This window comes from Oryzias latipes, chromosome 5 (assembly GCF_053564925.1).
Source record: "Oryzias latipes strain Hd-rR chromosome 5, Olatipes_Hd-rR_3.1".
NCBI classification, from domain to species: Eukaryota; Metazoa; Chordata; class Actinopteri; order Beloniformes; family Adrianichthyidae; genus Oryzias; species Oryzias latipes.
In genome coordinates this window covers 28,863,421-28,879,867 of record NC_136241.1, presented here as the reverse complement: position 1 = coordinate 28,879,867, position 16,447 = coordinate 28,863,421, and the positions used below count along the sequence as shown (strand labels likewise).

The following is a 16,447-nucleotide window of genomic DNA, read 5'->3' as shown; positions in this document are numbered from 1 at the left end:
ACCCAAAAATAAAAAGATCATGATTGAAATGTATCCGTCTCTACCTGGAACATTGGGGTCGGAGAGGTTTTCAGGAATCCTCCACTGATCGACTTGGAGCTTCAGTGCATTCACTTCGTCAATGTCTCCAGGCACCCTGACAGATGAATAAAAACATTAGCAAAAAGTGGCCACAAGAGGGCCCTCTGCCTCTGTTTTTTTTCACATTCTCTGTTCACTTATGACATATTTCATTCCTTCAACAAAGTGCTGGCTAAAAGTACCTTGTAATCTATTTGAAGTACTTGAGTACAAAGTACTTGAGACAAAAAATAACAAAGCAAGCTACAGACAACCAAACGACACACTCAGGACAGGGAGATATCTCTCTCCACAGAGAAATTTCTAGACTTTCTGAAAAGGAACAGTTTTACAAACTAGTAGAAATGCTGCAGAATTAAATCCGTTGGAGAAGATCCTAAACAAACAGGAGGTTGAGAGGCTCCCGAGTGCTTGTAAGCGTTACCAGTAATGTAAACTCGTATCACGAAGCATCAAATTAAACAGTGCGGTGTTCAGACCCAAAGCAAAGCTGTGTTTGTTCTGTTTTCGTGTGCTATACACACAGAGGGCGTTTGAAAATAAAGGGATACAGAAGACCACACACACACACTTGTTTATATTCACTGCGAATACAGTTAAGTACACACACACACACACACACCCACACACACACACACGCATGCACTTTTTAACAACACCCTTCTAATTTTTTTCTGCAGCTCAGTTCTTTGCTCAAGCTGAAGCATGCCATTAGCTGAGCTAGGTCTGTCTTACCTGAAGATGCCCTCCGTCTGAGCCCCACCCAGAGCCAGGACATACTGGGACAGCTGAACCTGCACCCAGGGCAGTTTCCTGTCTGGGAAGAGCTCGTTTTGCCTTTCCATCACCTCCTCGAGCGAGCTGCCAAAAAGAGAGGGGGTGATGATGGCTCTTCTGCTGTGGTCGATCTCCTCCAAGGTGGGCTTACGTAGACCCTGCAGCAGGGGGGACAAGATTTAATGCCCAAGAATGCTAGATATTATGCTGCTAACCATAGACATGTCTGCAGCTGGACGACTATGACTAAGCCTTACATGTGACTGTTCTGGTGTACCTGTAATTATGTCTCCCCCTCTGACAATGTTCAAAATTACTCACAAAGGCCACTTATAAACTGAACTGTCCTTTTTTTTTTACTTTGCAAGATTGAACCTTTAGATTTCCTCTATTTTATTAGCTTACCTTTTTCCCACCAGTAATCGCCACCTTGAGCAGCTTCCGATGGCAAAACTTGGCGTATGTGCTGATAGAAAGACCTATAAAATGAAAAGAGAAAAATAATAAACTACACAGGAAACAATACACAAACCCTTATTATATCCTCAAAGGCTACAACTAAAACCCTTAAGCATCAGTCATTACTGAGCACAAAATAATAAATGATTTGAATTCTTTCCCATGAGCCGGGACAGCAATGTTTTTATTTCTCACAGATGTCAAACGATAGGCAGGCAGAGGCAGCTGTACAGAAATGTTTAGTGCGACTTTAGCACACAAGGATTACAGCAAACACAGATAAACTGTCAGGATCACAGGATATTTATTGCCGACGAAGACGAGATTTGGAGACATGATCCAGCTCATTCATCCAACCGGTGATTCATCAGCATGACTCTAAGACCTCAGGGGAGCACAAGCAGCACACACAGGTCCTGGCTGCTCGAAGCCATTACAGCGGAGCTAAGACCTCTTTTAGGAAAAGGTAACCAGAAAGGGGGGATTTTTCTCAGACTGGAAGCATCACATGAACCCAATTCAACCCAAAAGTCTTTATGTCAACGTCTGTGCATCAAAAGCCAACTTTCTAAAATTACCAGCAGATTTCTCTGCTGTGGTAACGTGAAACAAACATTGGCCTCTTTTGAGGTCCACTCTTTTGCCCTTTCCCTGCACCAGGAAGTTTCTTAGGAGAAATGTACTGATGGGATTTATAAAAATGACAAAGACTTTCCCGTGTGTTCCCTGATGTCAGTACGCTGTGATTTATAGCAAACAGGTGACTTCTTTGTAAGCTTGCTGCTGCTCCTAATCTGACTGTATTCTGACAATAATTACCGTATGTCTAATTAGACAAATCATCCCAATAATTTGCTGATTTTCTTAGCAAGGAAAGGCATTTTTTTCTCCTAGCAGAAAAGTCAATCTCTTAAGTGAAATCAAAGACAGCAAAACCCCTGTGCTGTAGTGAGAAGGACAGTTTGAAAGTTACCCGGGATCTATATTTACCTCCCTACTGATGCCCTGAAAACAGCCACAACCAGGCAACCAAAGCCTGGAGGAAATATGAGCTTATTAGGAGCTCGAGTGTACTGTAACAAGAACAGCATGACACCTGTCTATGCAAGGGACTGGAGCTAAGCTTATCAACAAAAACAGCTATTACGGGATGATGTAAAAGAGACAGCCTCTGTCCTCTTGGTTATTTATAAAACTACTGAAAAACAAGCCGCTCTCGCTCTCAACTCAGAAAAGCTTCACAGGCCAAACCAGGATAGACCTGACATGACACAAGGCTTCGAGTTTTAATGAGAGACGTGTTTGCTGCTCTGCTTAGACAAAATGAACACGTTCCAGCTTCTGCCCCTGCCAAACAACTGCCACTTATTGTTATTGGTTGAGGTCATTTTTAAAATGTTCAGTAGGCTTTTAGTCCAGCTCTTACTCAGGTCAAGTTCTTTTACAGCAAAACACTCATTCTGAGTCACAGGAGAGTAATACGCCAGGCCACTGCTGTGGTGACGGTTCTGGCCATATCAACAACAGAGCTGGCAGTGTGGTCTGGGTGATATTAGGACACATGTCGATGAGTCTTTTTAAAGGCCGCCTGACAAACAGGAGACAAAAGTGGAGGCCAACCGACGTCCATTGTGAAACCACACGACCTTCTGAAATTCTCATCCTACGTGTTTTTCCTGCTCGGATGTCTGTGAAACCCATTCCCAGTGTTTGGAAGTACATCAGCATGTACTTATCTGAAAAAGTGCAGTCATCAATTTTCCATCCCACTCACAGTGGTCTCTCTACAGGGAGCAATATGTTTGATATGGATTGCTTGAAGACTAAAGACAACTTCTGAAGAGAGGAAGATAAAACAAAACTAGAACCTCACCCTGGTTTTTATCTCAACAGATCGACCTATTCTAGTGGGAACCCTTTAAAGTCCCACTCCATTCATCTTTTGATCTGTTGTAAAAGTGTTTCCAGTGGTCGTTGAATTATGATTATGCTGTTTTTAGCCCAAATTAAAAATCCTGTATCATTTTCTAGAACAAAGTTAGTGCAGCGTGGCAGTAATTCATCCGAAATTCACCTCTTGAGTTGTGGGCGGGACTGTTGGTGCAGAAGTAAGCCTCCACTGATATCCCATCATCCCTTCGGGTACACTTTCCCCAGGTAACTTACAGCCCCTCACAACCCCAAGCTAACATTACTGGTGCAACAACAATGGGGAGTAAAATGGGAGCTCTTCAGTTTGGAGCCAGATTCCAGCTCAGACGAGGAAATTAAAGCTGTTAATAGATTCATTTGTCTGCGAGTGAATGCATCAGAATCAAACACCCCCGTTCTACTTGCTGCGTCACAATAGATGGTGCATCGTTTCATCTGCTATTGATTCATCCTGATTTGAATGAAGAAATACTCAGAAATGCAGTTTAAATCTGAAATTCTTTTACACATGTCTTCTATCATGAGAGAAATGCAACAAGAACGTGTAAAAAAAAAAGAAAATAAAAACAACCAAAGCCCAATTTTCATTGGAACATTTAAAAGTGGGGGAAAGCCCTGTTCTCAAAGACTTACCTTCATCTTCCTCTGTATTCTGTTTTCGCTTCTTTCTGGACTTTGAATTTTTCTTCATCTTCATTTCTTGCTGTTCCAAAATGAATTGTGTCACTGTGTTACAAAAAAAAGAAGAGCTATTATTTCTGTCTGTAGGACTCAGTTGGTTGTGTTACTGAACCAGGAAATGTACAATATGACAGTGAAACTTTGAAGAACAGTTGTAAGTTGAAAAAAGTAATAAATTGGACAGAAAAAAAAAACATTAAACAAGACAGGGAGGTACACAGAAAGAAAGATGACCCACCCTGTAGCTCAGTCTGAGACTCACATTTCTTGTCGCTGCTGGGCTCCGTGTGTCTCTGGATGTAACCCTCCAGATAGCAGCGGAACTTGGGTGACGGAGCGAAGAAGGCCAAGCTGACAGCCATCAGCTCCCAACCTGCTGCCAAGCTTCTAGGGCTTGCATTGGCTGTTGTTTGTCTTACCAGCTGCACGTAAAGCTCGTCCCGCAGCCCTGGCATGTCCCAGCACTTGGTGACAATGAGCAGGGCGCAGTGGCGGCGGTCAAGGCGCGATGGCCTGTCTCCCATGTAGGCCTGTACCAGCTTAAACATCTCACAGGCTTCCTTTCTGATGGCACGGTTGCTAGTAACCAGCATGGGCTTCTTTATGGATCCACGGTTCCAGGAAAGCATGTTGGCGATGGAGACGCGGCGGCGGAAGAGTCCTTGCGTGTGCATGTTGAGGTGCTTGCTGGCCCAGTCTTCCATGCCCATCTCAGAAGGCGGAGGCTGCCGCAGGGTGGCGTAGGAGAGCTGAAAGGCAGATCCTCCACCTCGTGCCCCTGCCCCATCACCGCCCTCTCTGTTTTCGTGGTTAACGGGGCGATGAGGTCCCAGTGAAGCAGTCCGGCCGTCCACCATACCTTTCTTTTTGCTCTCCAACTGAGCCTGCAGCTCTAGGGTGCCCGCCTGCAGGGGAAAAAGAGGTGAATATGAAAACGAGGAGAAACTAACACAATATGTAGGGAAGTGGAAGAAGCAAAAGTGCAGCATAGGCACCAACTGTGCATGTAGCTGCAGTTTTCAGTAGTTTTCAGTGTCACAGTAAGCGCTGGATTGCCTTGTGCCTACTATTCTCTCTCCTACAGTGCTGGGACTAGGGTGGTGGAGGGGGGACTGTTCCAGGATCTGCACATTCATTTTCTAATCCCAGAAGTGTAACAACGAAAAAAATCTCCTAAAGTCCTCCTGATCCCCAGCATCAGTGGGCACACAACCGCACAAAACTCCATACTTCTTCCTCCTCCAAAGCTTCATAGAAATGACTAAAGCCATTCTCCACATATGATCACTTTAACTTAAGTTGGAAAGTTAATTGTAATAAACAAAACCCTCATAAAAAAGAGAAATTAGTAACCTGACTAAGATGTACTAACAACACAGAGGAAAAAAACATATAATCCATGAAAATGAAAGCTCAACTTCAGCAAAACATAAAATGCACTAATAAGTCTGTGATGTTTTTATTTGGTTGGAGAGAATTTAGATTTGGTTAAATGGGTCAAAGGCCTTACTGATGCAGCGTGTGGTGATAATTCAGTCTTACTGTGGATTTGAACATCTCAGAGTGTGCAGGAGTGATGCAACAGCAGGTCTGAAAAACATTCCAGTACAGACTTAGGGGGCTCTCAACTGTGTTCCTTGTTATGTTTTTTTCGGAGCACAGCTGATAAGCTGCAGTACCAGCCTGCCTCCCTTCCTCCTCTGTTCTACTCTGCCAAACCTGGGCCATATGGACCGCAGCAGCCCTCCTTCCTGACCAAGTGAAGCCATGTCCTAAATCTCTCCGACTTGGCATGTGCCTTGCTGTCCAAGCAGAGAGCTGGCACGTGAGAATTCAGTGCCTGTAGTGCAGGGCAGATGGACGGAGGAAAGATTATGACAGCTATAGCTGAGACAGTGGTCATTATAGTCAGCCACATTTGGGCTGCTTACTGTTTAATGTCTTAGGAGCATTTACATTTCTGGGGTGTTTATCCTCAAGAGCTTCCGTCAGTCTGTTAAGTTTGGTGAATCAAACAAAGGCCTTTTGCACACTGCCAATGGACGTGATGGTTTTCTGAAACAGCAAAGTTTGCTAGAAATAAAATCCTGGATGCCAAAGGGTCTTGATGATGCAGATACCTCCAGATAATTTAGGCAATGGGTCAAAATGGAAAGCTAATTATGTTTGATATAATAAATTTTTCATACCAATTTAATTTGTTTATAAAGTGTCAGTTCCTAACCAAGGTTATCTTGAGGTGCCACAAAAACAACATCAAACACAATCTACACTGCATTCAGTACAGCTTTTAATTAGGACTACATTTTTTTGTGGGAAAAAAAATCATTGTAAATGAATGTAATTATTTAAGCAATCAAATCACCACAACGTTTGATAAATAAAGATCCCCCCCCAGATCCGCTCACTAAGCCCTCCCTGAAATCCTCTCTGGGGAGGCCTACATCACTTTGAAAGATCCTGGTGTGTCAATATTATTCAGAGTACTGGTTTACAAAGTTCATGAAGAAATAAATAATTAACACAAATAATTATATTAAACACAAGTGCATCATACAGTGTGTTGTGTATAAAGTTAATGTGTTGTGTTGTGACCCTTCTGGGCCACCGTAGCATCACCTAGACTTTGGTTCAGTAAACTAGATTAGAGACAACTATCAACAGCACTGAGATGTTTTTAATGTGCTGTCAACCTGGATTTAGACATCTTTTCAATCATCAGTGTTTTGATTTCACTAATCAAAGCACTGAAGTCTCACGCAAAGCTGAACTTAAACTTACAGGGGCAAAGTAAATACTGATTCATTTGAGAGACATTAAACCAGAATGAATGTGTTTAGACAATGGGAAAATAATTATTTTACTAATTTTCTGTTTCACACAACATAAAGGCTTAATAGAAGGTTACCTGTGAGGTTGGCCCTGGGGTCTCTGGTAATGACAAGCTTGCTTGGCTACTTATACTCATCTCCAAGGTGTCCACCTTTTCATATGTCCTTTTCTGCCTCCCTTGTATTTCCAGAGGGGTTAGAGCTGGGTTCCCATAGTTACATGTCCCCTTCTGAGAGCGGGAGGGCCCAGCAACATCTTCTCTTGATAGACATCTGCCTTTCGGTACTGCCCCCCCTGGTCCATACCACCTAAGTGAGTCTGCAGGGGATGGAGTCAGAGGTACAATCCCCTTCTCCTCCTTTTCTGGGTCCAGGCCTGCTCTGACCTCCCTCATGGTGTTGGAACGGCTAACAACCTCCTTCATTTCTGCCATGAGTCTCTCATTTAGGGCGCACAGCTCCCCACTGCTGCCTATTGAGCCCGGCCTACCTCCTCCAGCTACCACCCTCCTTCTGCTTTTTCTTCTCAGACTTGGGGAAGGCCCAGTGGAGTAGCCAGAGTCTTGATAGTTAGCAGTAGCTTGTGGAGTAGATGAGAAGTCCTGAGAAGCCTGGCTGCTCTGTCTGCTGTGTCGTGCATCCATGGCACGCTGTACAGTGGCCTCCAGGACTCGCCAGTTTTGTCTTTTATCCAGTGAACTTGGGCCAGGGGTCACTGTCTCTTTGTCCCTTAGCTGACCTCGAGACTGTTGCAAAGAGTGGGCTTGTGGCTGTGATTGGGTCGGAACAGTGTCTTGTCTGGGTGTAGGAGAAGGGGCATGTGTGGACACCAGAGAGTTGGAGGAGTTCCCCTGCTTGGGATCAATGTTAACCATGTGCTTGATGCACTCCAGGCCAGCTGGGCTGTAGTCAGAGGCAGAAGGATTTCTTCTGTGTCTAGGCCCTGAATGAGATACACCAGGGTGCTGGAGATACACAGGTTTGTGGAGACTCTGAGTGGCTGTCAAACGTGACAGAGATTGTCCATTGCACAGGTGTGCCCCCTCTACCTCCATGTCTGTAGGAGGTTCATCATATATTGGAATGTCTTTAACTGGCTCGTAATAGATCGGAGCAGTGAAGCCATACTGGGGTGAGATGGGGCGGGGTGTGCTCGTCTGTGACCTTTGAAGGATCGGGCTAGGATGGCTACTGTCTGGAGCCACCAAACAGAAGCTGCCATTGCTGGCTTTTCTCAGGTGATGGGTTTGGTGCATTTCCCCAGCTTCTTTGCCAGAAGGAGCAGTTTTATATCCCTGGCTGGAGGTCAGATGTCCTTCTTGGGTCTTATTGCAGGTGGGATTCAGGTTTAAGGCTTTGCTGTGTGCACCGAGCTGCTGTAAGGCTGGGTTGGGCTGGCTACGGTTCATGCTGTTCACTTTCACCAACATGGCTGCTTTCGATCCAGGTGCTGGTTGCCATCTTTGAGAGGTATCCCTAAAAAACATTAAAAGAAATGTGACTTTAATAATAAGCTATACAAAAATATGAACGTAGATTATTTTCCAAACATTTCACAGACATTAAAATAAACTTGGCTCAATTTTTAGTCAGTCATATAACAATGTTGTTAGAGCCACAAAACCATAACTCCAGATTGAACAGAGAATGTGTATTCAAGGACCTAATAATGCATGTGTATGTGTCATTCATGTGTCTTGCAAGTACAGTACAGTCTGTTATCTGTTGTAATATGAACCACAGATTTGCGATCAAACATTTGCCATGTGAATTAGTGAATGAAATCTGGACTGTATCCCAGTAGACCATTATGATGTGAACGAGAGACATCAGCCACGGTCAGCCATGTGAAGCAAAAAGTCGCCCCAAAAATCTTGACTCAACTCCAAAGGGCTTTTTTCCTCGTTTAGGTTGAATAACCAGATAAACATCAGAACCATCAGTCTGGTTCTAATCCCTGCCTTAGACAGCAATCTGCCATCAATCTGGTCACAGCGCTCTGGTCTGCTGCCCTCCACTTTGCTGTCGCCACCATAAACTTCTTCACAAGCTTGTTTTTTAAGTGATAAAAATAAATTTGCCTTGTTTGCCAAAGTTCTATGTCAACATCCTAACAGTAAGGCACACTATAGCTGCCCTATAATGGTATCCAACTACTGCATGTAAAACTTCTCTAAACTGAGTTTACCATCTTAAATGCTTATTAATTTGTTCTTTTTTTTTTTTTACTCAAAAACACTTAACTAGGTGAAAACGAATGGAAACAGGCTTACCTTCCAAAGAGTTCTAAACATCCAGTTCAGTAATTAATTATTTAGAACCAGCTCATCATTTTATAAACAAAAAGGTTAACACATGTAGCATTATAAGGGGTTCCTTTTACCAACAGCACTTTAGTAGAGTTGGGCTGTAACGGCAGGAAGAGGGAGGAGGGATTGATGTGGAAAGACTCCTCCTCTCCCCCACATCGCTGGAACAATGCTGAAATAATTCCCCAGAGGTCCCTCAAACCAACGGCAAACTTCCTTTATTCCTCAGAGCTACAGCTTGACCACACATCTTTCTTTGTCAGGATGCTGGCTGTGCCCCCCCTCTCAGGACTGAGTCACACTATCCCGGCAGTTTGAATGTAAACACACTCATGCTCAAGCAATTCAACAGGTTTACCATCCAGGCAAGCCTATTAACAGCTGGGTCTCAACCACCCAGAACAGCACACAACATGCTGATGATATAAAGCTCCCACAGTCCCCAACACACAATTTCCTACCTATTTGGCTCCCTGACAGACAACCACGTGCAAAGACAAACTCTGTTTGAGTTTATATGGCCGTCGGTTTGCAGTGGGCGGACAGCTGTGAAGCTGTGAAGACATAAAACCACTGTCTCTGATCTCTGGAACAGTACAAGCTTTCTCACTCTGGTCTTATCAAAGACGAAGAGGTGTGACACATGCAACAAATCGTTGCCACCTTGGAAGGCCAGACACAGCTCAGCAAGTGTTTGCCATGTCAGCAGCAGCTCACATAATTAAGATTTCACACATAAAACATCACAAACAAATCAGAGCTCTTTTATAGGGTTTCAATGGTAATGCAGTAGCTCATTAAATCAAGATTAAACAAATGATTTATTTGTTTCTTAATCTTTTTAAAAGGATTTCTGTTGGGTGGATGACAAACTTTATGAGGACTGACCCTGACTGAGCAGTGTCCATGACTTCCTGTCAGTGGAGGTCTTCTGGAGTGTTTCCCAACATTCAATGCAAACAGGAAATGCTTAATGCTTCATGTCAATACTGGGGTAGAAAATGGTTGCATTAAATGTTCCCATTCATATACAAGATATTTTGATATCCTTATGTCTGGGAAAACTAGAATGTTCTCCTTCATGTTTGATTTAAAGACCAACTTCAACGAAAATTGTGTTTTTAACATGTTCTTGTAATATTCTTCTCATGATGGAGGACATATATAAAGCAAATTAAGATTTAAATTTGTGTTTGAGTTTCTTTATTCAAATATGATTGAATTAGGAGCAGACAAAAAAAAGCAGTTTGAAAAGAAATCTTGTATTTGTTACGCATACTACCTAACAATTACCATCGGTAAGCCACATGCTCCCTGTACCGCTCTATTCCAATGCATCGACTTACAGATAAATGGATCCATCTACGTCTTCATTTTCTTAAACTAAGCTGGCATTTGGCACAAAACTGTACGGTTGGATAGCCCTGATATTATTTGCCATTTTTGTTGCACCACTAATGTTAGCTTGGGGTTGTGCAGGACTGTAATATAGTGGGAGAGAGTGTAAACAAAGGGATAATTGGAAATGAGTGATGGTTTACTTCTGCACCAAGGCTACGTTCACACTGCAGGCTGAAACGACCCAATTCCGAATTTTTTGCCCCTAAGCGGCCCAATTCCGATCTTTTCATGACAGTCTGAATGACACAGATCCGATCTTTTCAATTGCGACCCAGGCCCCGTGGGTTTGCCGTCCTGAATCCGAATTGTAGCCGTTCTTTTCAATTGCGACCGCCGTCTGACCGGCCAGGCGACTTGATTCCGAACTGTACGTCATCGACACGCAACAAACGTCATCATTTTGCGTTAAAGTAGGCGGGAACGAGAACGTAAACATCAACCATGGTGGACGATGCTGCTGAGAGCAGTCAGTGGAAGGGAAGCGAGATCCCCGATTGGATTAATATTTGGGCTGATCGCTCTTTTCAGGCCAAACTCCAGGGCTCTTATTGCAACTGGGCGGTTTTTGAAAAATTTTCCAGATAAATGGCAGAGCGTGGTGTTGAACCTTTACCGCGATAACTTTTTTTTCTTTCTCCCCTTTCCACCGTGCTCAGAAGCGCAGGGGACCCAGGCGATCCTCCTCCTCCTCCCTGTTCTGATCCTTAGATTCTCCAGAACGGGTTGATAAAGAGTCCATAGCATTTATTTTGGGGGAAACCTTCTTTTATTACCGTCCTCCGTAACACACAACATGAATGCGCGCCCACACTGCCCCCCCCCTATTCTCTATCGCGGCACGCGCTTGCACACACACACGGGGCGCGCGGGCCCAACACATACACATTTCCATTCCACAACAGTGGGTACAGACGATCCCGACTCCATTGCCTTCTTAAAATGAGAAGATTGTAATTGTGCTGCTCCTTCGTGAAAATAAATTTAATATTACAAAAAGAGCTCCGCTTTTGACAACACTGTTGTTGACATCTGCTCCGCAAACAAGTGACGTCGTTCACCGTTGAGTATTCTTCTGGCTTCTGCGCATGCGGGTCTCGTTTGGGTCGTGTCACGGTCACACTGGAGATCACAAAAGTTCGGATTTATTTGGAAATGTGAACGGTCTAGCAAACAATTCGGATTTTTTCATAAAATCCGAATTGAGCATTAAGCCCTGCAGTGTGAACGTAGCCCAATAGTCCTGCCCACATGTCAGAGGCAAATTTCTGATTAACTTATGCCACTATGCAGAACTCTGACATAAATAACGACACGGGTCTTTAGATTTTGGCTAAAAACGGCATAATCATAAATAAAAGATCACCGGGAAAGCTTTCAAATAGATCAAAAGATGATTGGAGTGGTACGTTAAAAAACTGCCTCGACCTTTTTGCTAGCCTGCCCCTAATTAATTATCAGACTGTTTCTCTGAAATATAAACGTGATAATAAAACAGATTTGTTTTGAGAACTGTGGCACAGCTCGGGGTTTGAATGGAGCCCTTTTAGTTGTTGTAGTCATGCTATAATTGCAGTCATGCTAGGCAAAGTTTCAGTTTGTCTACCTTGCCAAAACTGGCCCAATATATTGGAAGCAAGATTTTAAGATTTTTGATCATACTAATGACGGGTAAAACAACTTTTTTTTTCTTAAATCTACATTTAAGGTTTTTAAACTGACTGCACAAAAAAAGATTCAAAAGTACCTAAAAGTTCAACATCTAAAAGAAAAGAAACAGAAACAGATAACAGCCGCTACAACCGCCAAAGAGGCCATTGCCGGTGGTGGTTTTGGCGGGGGATGTGAAGGAGCTGGATAGTGTGAGTGTGTGTAAATGAGAAGGGTGGGGATTAGTCGTGGGAGAATGCAGCAAGGGAATGAGGGCGAAGGCAGGAATTCCTCTGAGCTTTTTCAGAAGCCTTTGAAACAATGCGGGGAGCCATGCACAATGCATGGCTGTTCAGTCGTCATGGAGACACCTCATGACACTACCAAGGACAGTAATGATCATGGAAAAGAGAAAAAGAGGCAAATATACCCTCAGGTCAGTCAGTCTCCAAATTATATAATCCTTAACAGGGCTTGGTGTCCTTCCATCAGCACAGAAAGTTGTTTAGAAAGGGTGTGTTGCATTGCTAGTAGGCTGCATGTCAGGTGTTGAATGTTAGGTTAAGAAGGGGATTATGCACAACAATTGATCACTGATGTTTTAGAAATGGAATCATTATCATTGGGGGGTGGTGTAATAACTTGCTAAAATTTTTTTTAAAAATGTGCTACTGATTGCAGTTTCTTTACAACAGTTCTTTCATGGATACGTAAGACACCTTGAACAGAGAAGAGCAAAAGTGCATCGCATCCACATATCCATTTACAATCCCTCTCTTTGATAGTCATAGGCTAGCATGCAAAGTCTCGGAGACGGAAAGTAATGAAAGATAAAATAAAGGATTATCAAGAGGACCCACAGCAAAAGTGAATCAATGGGAATAAATGACGTAAATGGAGTTCTTCAGCTCAAAACGCATTAAGTACAAATCCCCAAAGTTGGAAAATATCTTGTCAGTACATGTAAGGCCCAAAAGCGAACTTTGTGATGTTTCAGACTGTTTGATGTGTTTCAACTATTGGTTCAGTCCTGAAAGCAAGGGCTACCCCAATATTGTCAGAGTAAGCCAGCTAACCCCTTCTTGAAAATGTACTTTCGACAAAACACAGCAGATCCAGGTAATCACCGGCTGGGCAGGGATATACCCACAAGACACTGGCTGTCAAGAACAGGAATTTGAAACCCTTTGGTTAGAGGAAAAAAAACGATTGAGGAATCACTAGAGGCAGTGTAGCATAACAAAAACATCAAGCAACATAACAAAATGCCATTACAAATTTGAGGCAAAGCATCCCAGTTTCTCTAAGACTCCTACAGAGAACCAGCTGTCCCATGGCAGCTGAAATGATGAACTTCTTCCTCTGAGCCAACATGTCTGACAGCTGTGCCTGTCTATCGGTCTCATATCCGGGCTGGCCCCATGCGAGGAGTGTTGGACTGGGTCAGAAGATGCTCAGTATGGTCGCAAAGAACAGGGTAAGACGAAACCCAAAGAGATTCCAGAGAGACCGTTCTCTGGAATTTAAAAGCTTAGCTGCATTCCTTTATTCAGGAGAAGTCTGACAATTATTTGACACTTGTGAAAAGACAAATGGAAGGAAAAACACATAACACCAAAGAAAGAACACTATCGTAACAAACAACTCTGTCTTATTAGAGGATTTAACAAACATTATTCAGCATAAACGCATACTCTGATGAAGTGAGTAACCAATGGATTTCAGAGACAGTGCTTTAAGAGCTGTTCTGATTTTTTTTTCAGCAAAACAGAATATTAATTGATTGATTTCTTTTCAGACATAGCCAATAATAAAGGAAGAAGACATTTGAATAGAGGTTTTCCAAACCAAATTTCAAATCTGCAACTTTGCAATCAACCTTTGAAAAGGTCATAAACTCTGCAATTATGTAAAACACAGCATTGGAAGTGGAATGTGATAAGACAGACTCAAAACAAAGTTCAGGATAACAAGCTTAAAACAAATTTTTTAAGGCAGCTTTTATTCCCAATTATCTCGCAACGGGCAGACTTAAAACGACAGCCTTGAAGACCTGGAAAAAATGAGTAGCACTGAATATAAAAAAAAATTCTTCCAGTGTGTATAAAATGTGGTTTTGCTTTAGAGTGGCAGGAGATAAAAAGGATAAAAGACCTCAGCTCCTGCAGTAAACACAATCAGAGTGTGTGATTCATTTGAAAGCTTTATGTGCCCATAGGACACTCTTATTTCCTAAATAAACTCCACCTGTGACACATACCCGTTACTCATAGTAGGGAAAGTTGTTTTTTTGAGTCTTGTTTTTACTTTTGTTTTTGACAGTATGGGTTACCAAAAAAAATTCCTTATAACCCCTTAAAAACAGAAAATGAATGTTTTTTTATTACCTACTAGCATTCCATTTATATGAAATCTATATTCAACACCTTTTTGTAGAATTTTAAACAAACATTTCATCAGAAGGCTGAAATCATTTCGCTCATGGAAAAGCTTATGTTGTCTCTTTGTTGAGCTTTGCTAAAGGGAGAAAACAACGTTGAATTCCTTAGAGTTTCATTTCCTTTTTTGGCACGTTTGTAAAATTGACTTTGACCATTTGAATCAAACTCAGAATTCTTTTTTTTTTACTTCTCCTTTGACCTCTCGATATGTCCAAAGAAAAACAAATCTTTTCAGTAAAGATAAATCTTTGTCTATATGTAATTCAACAAAGGGCAGATATTCAAGAAAGACAAGATTTAATTGTCTAATATATGACAAGACTGTTTTTGACTGAATGCTAGCGCTCAGCGACATTATTTTAGTAACAAATGTTAGGGTACATACATCCAAAAAGTTTCACGTTCCTCCATCAACATACATTTACTTCCCGCTAAGAGAAAGTCTTATGATGACCCTATGGGGACCACAAGGTTTAACTGATGGCTTTGTTCCCCGTAACCATCAACTAGTCTCTGAGGCCAGTTTATTCAGGAGACAAAAATGCTGACAATGAGGCAAACCACACTAAGTCTTTTTAAAATAATTGAAAGTACCCAGCATACAGGCCAAACGTGCACACAGAGATCCCATTTCTCATTTCAATCCCGTCCACACTAGTCTGGTTATCAATGTGGAGACTAGGGCTGCACGATGAGGAAAACTTGCGATATGCGATATTAGTGATCAGTATTGCGATGACGATATAACTTGCGATACTTGAACAAATATCAAAACAACAAAAACATTTTCATTTCACTGCAACCGTTTAGTTTAAATAAGAGTTAAAATATCTTAAATTATTCTCCAAATGACCCTGGTCTACATAGGAGGCCAACATCTAACATAAAAGCTCCGTCCGATTGGTCCACAACCTGAAGGGCTCCATCTGATTGGTCAAATGCATAAATGGATTTCTCCGATTCGTTAAATAGTTCAAGCTGCCATAAGATTATTTAGCACATTTAAGGTTAACCATTTATTGCGATATGGATATTGGACAGCTTGAAATCGCGATAACGATAAATTTGCGATTTATTGTGCAGGCCTAGTAGAGACACATGCATTTTTAAGTTACGTGATATTTAATACAAAGGTACAAAAGCTTATGCAAGACCTATCATCTATAGAAAGAGATAAAGTTACAATAGCTTACTCCTCCAAAACATGCAAAAGATATTCTAACTGTTTAAACTATGGGCACTTACCAGAGAAATTGTACAAGCATTAAGTACAAACATTTCCTAGGACACATGATAGACCTAACTAATGAATTACAGATTTGGCACTCACTTAGTTTGAAATACAAGCATCCTAAAGAGAACAAAACCTGTAACTATGCACAAAAATAAACACGGACACGAAAAGGGATGTGCAAAGAGAAGTGTGTGGGTAAAGGAAATTATTAATACATTTATCAACAGTTCAAAAAACAAAAAGAAACCATTTATCGAAAGAATTTATTAGTACCCATTTCCCAAAAAACAGCATTGTTTTTAGGACAGAAGTAAATAACATTTCCTCTCTCCAAAAAGAAGAAAAAGGAAGAAAACAGAGAGGAACATAAAAAAGGAAATTAGCAATCTATAAAGTATAAAATGTAATTACTGGAATTGTCACTAAAGAGAATCAAGCAAATTTGTAAGCTACAGCAATTATCTTTTTTTTGAGCAACTACTATGTTTGAGTTAAACATCCCAACTCCTTCTTACTTGTCATTATCAATAAACTGGACCCCTTCTGGAGTAAAAAAAAAAAAAAAGATATCCTGAGTTTGTTTTCATCCATTTGGTGCTGACACCTTATCTGCTCAATTTATCGTGGTTTCTAATTACCTGCTAAGAGACGGGG

At 41.9% G+C, this 16,447-nt stretch overlaps 1 protein-coding gene across 3 annotated transcripts in view; it reads right to left on the bottom strand.

The window, feature by feature from the left end:
• arhgap46a (Rho GTPase activating protein 46a) overlaps window positions 1–16,447 on the bottom strand; it is a 32,361-nt gene that overhangs the window by 1,903 nt on the left and 14,011 nt on the right. Inside the window, exons 1-7 of one of the 3 annotated variants that reach the window (XM_078947563.1) lie at window positions 9,035–9,154; window positions 6,839–8,237; window positions 4,169–4,835; window positions 3,883–3,975; window positions 1,264–1,337; window positions 817–1,016; window positions 45–136 (exon numbers count right to left, since the gene is read on the bottom strand). In XM_078947563.1, coding sequence (XP_078803689.1) covers window positions 45–136; window positions 817–1,016; window positions 1,264–1,337; window positions 3,883–3,975; window positions 4,169–4,835; window positions 6,839–8,191 — 2,479 coding nt within the window. In that variant the 5' untranslated portion in view covers window positions 8,192–8,237; window positions 9,035–9,154. Of the gene's footprint in view, window positions 1–44; window positions 137–816; window positions 1,017–1,263; window positions 1,338–3,882; window positions 3,976–4,168; window positions 4,836–6,838; window positions 8,238–9,034; window positions 9,155–16,447 lie in introns of those variants that run through there. The other 2 variants (XM_011475391.4, XM_004069221.5) reach the window with 2 other exon arrangements.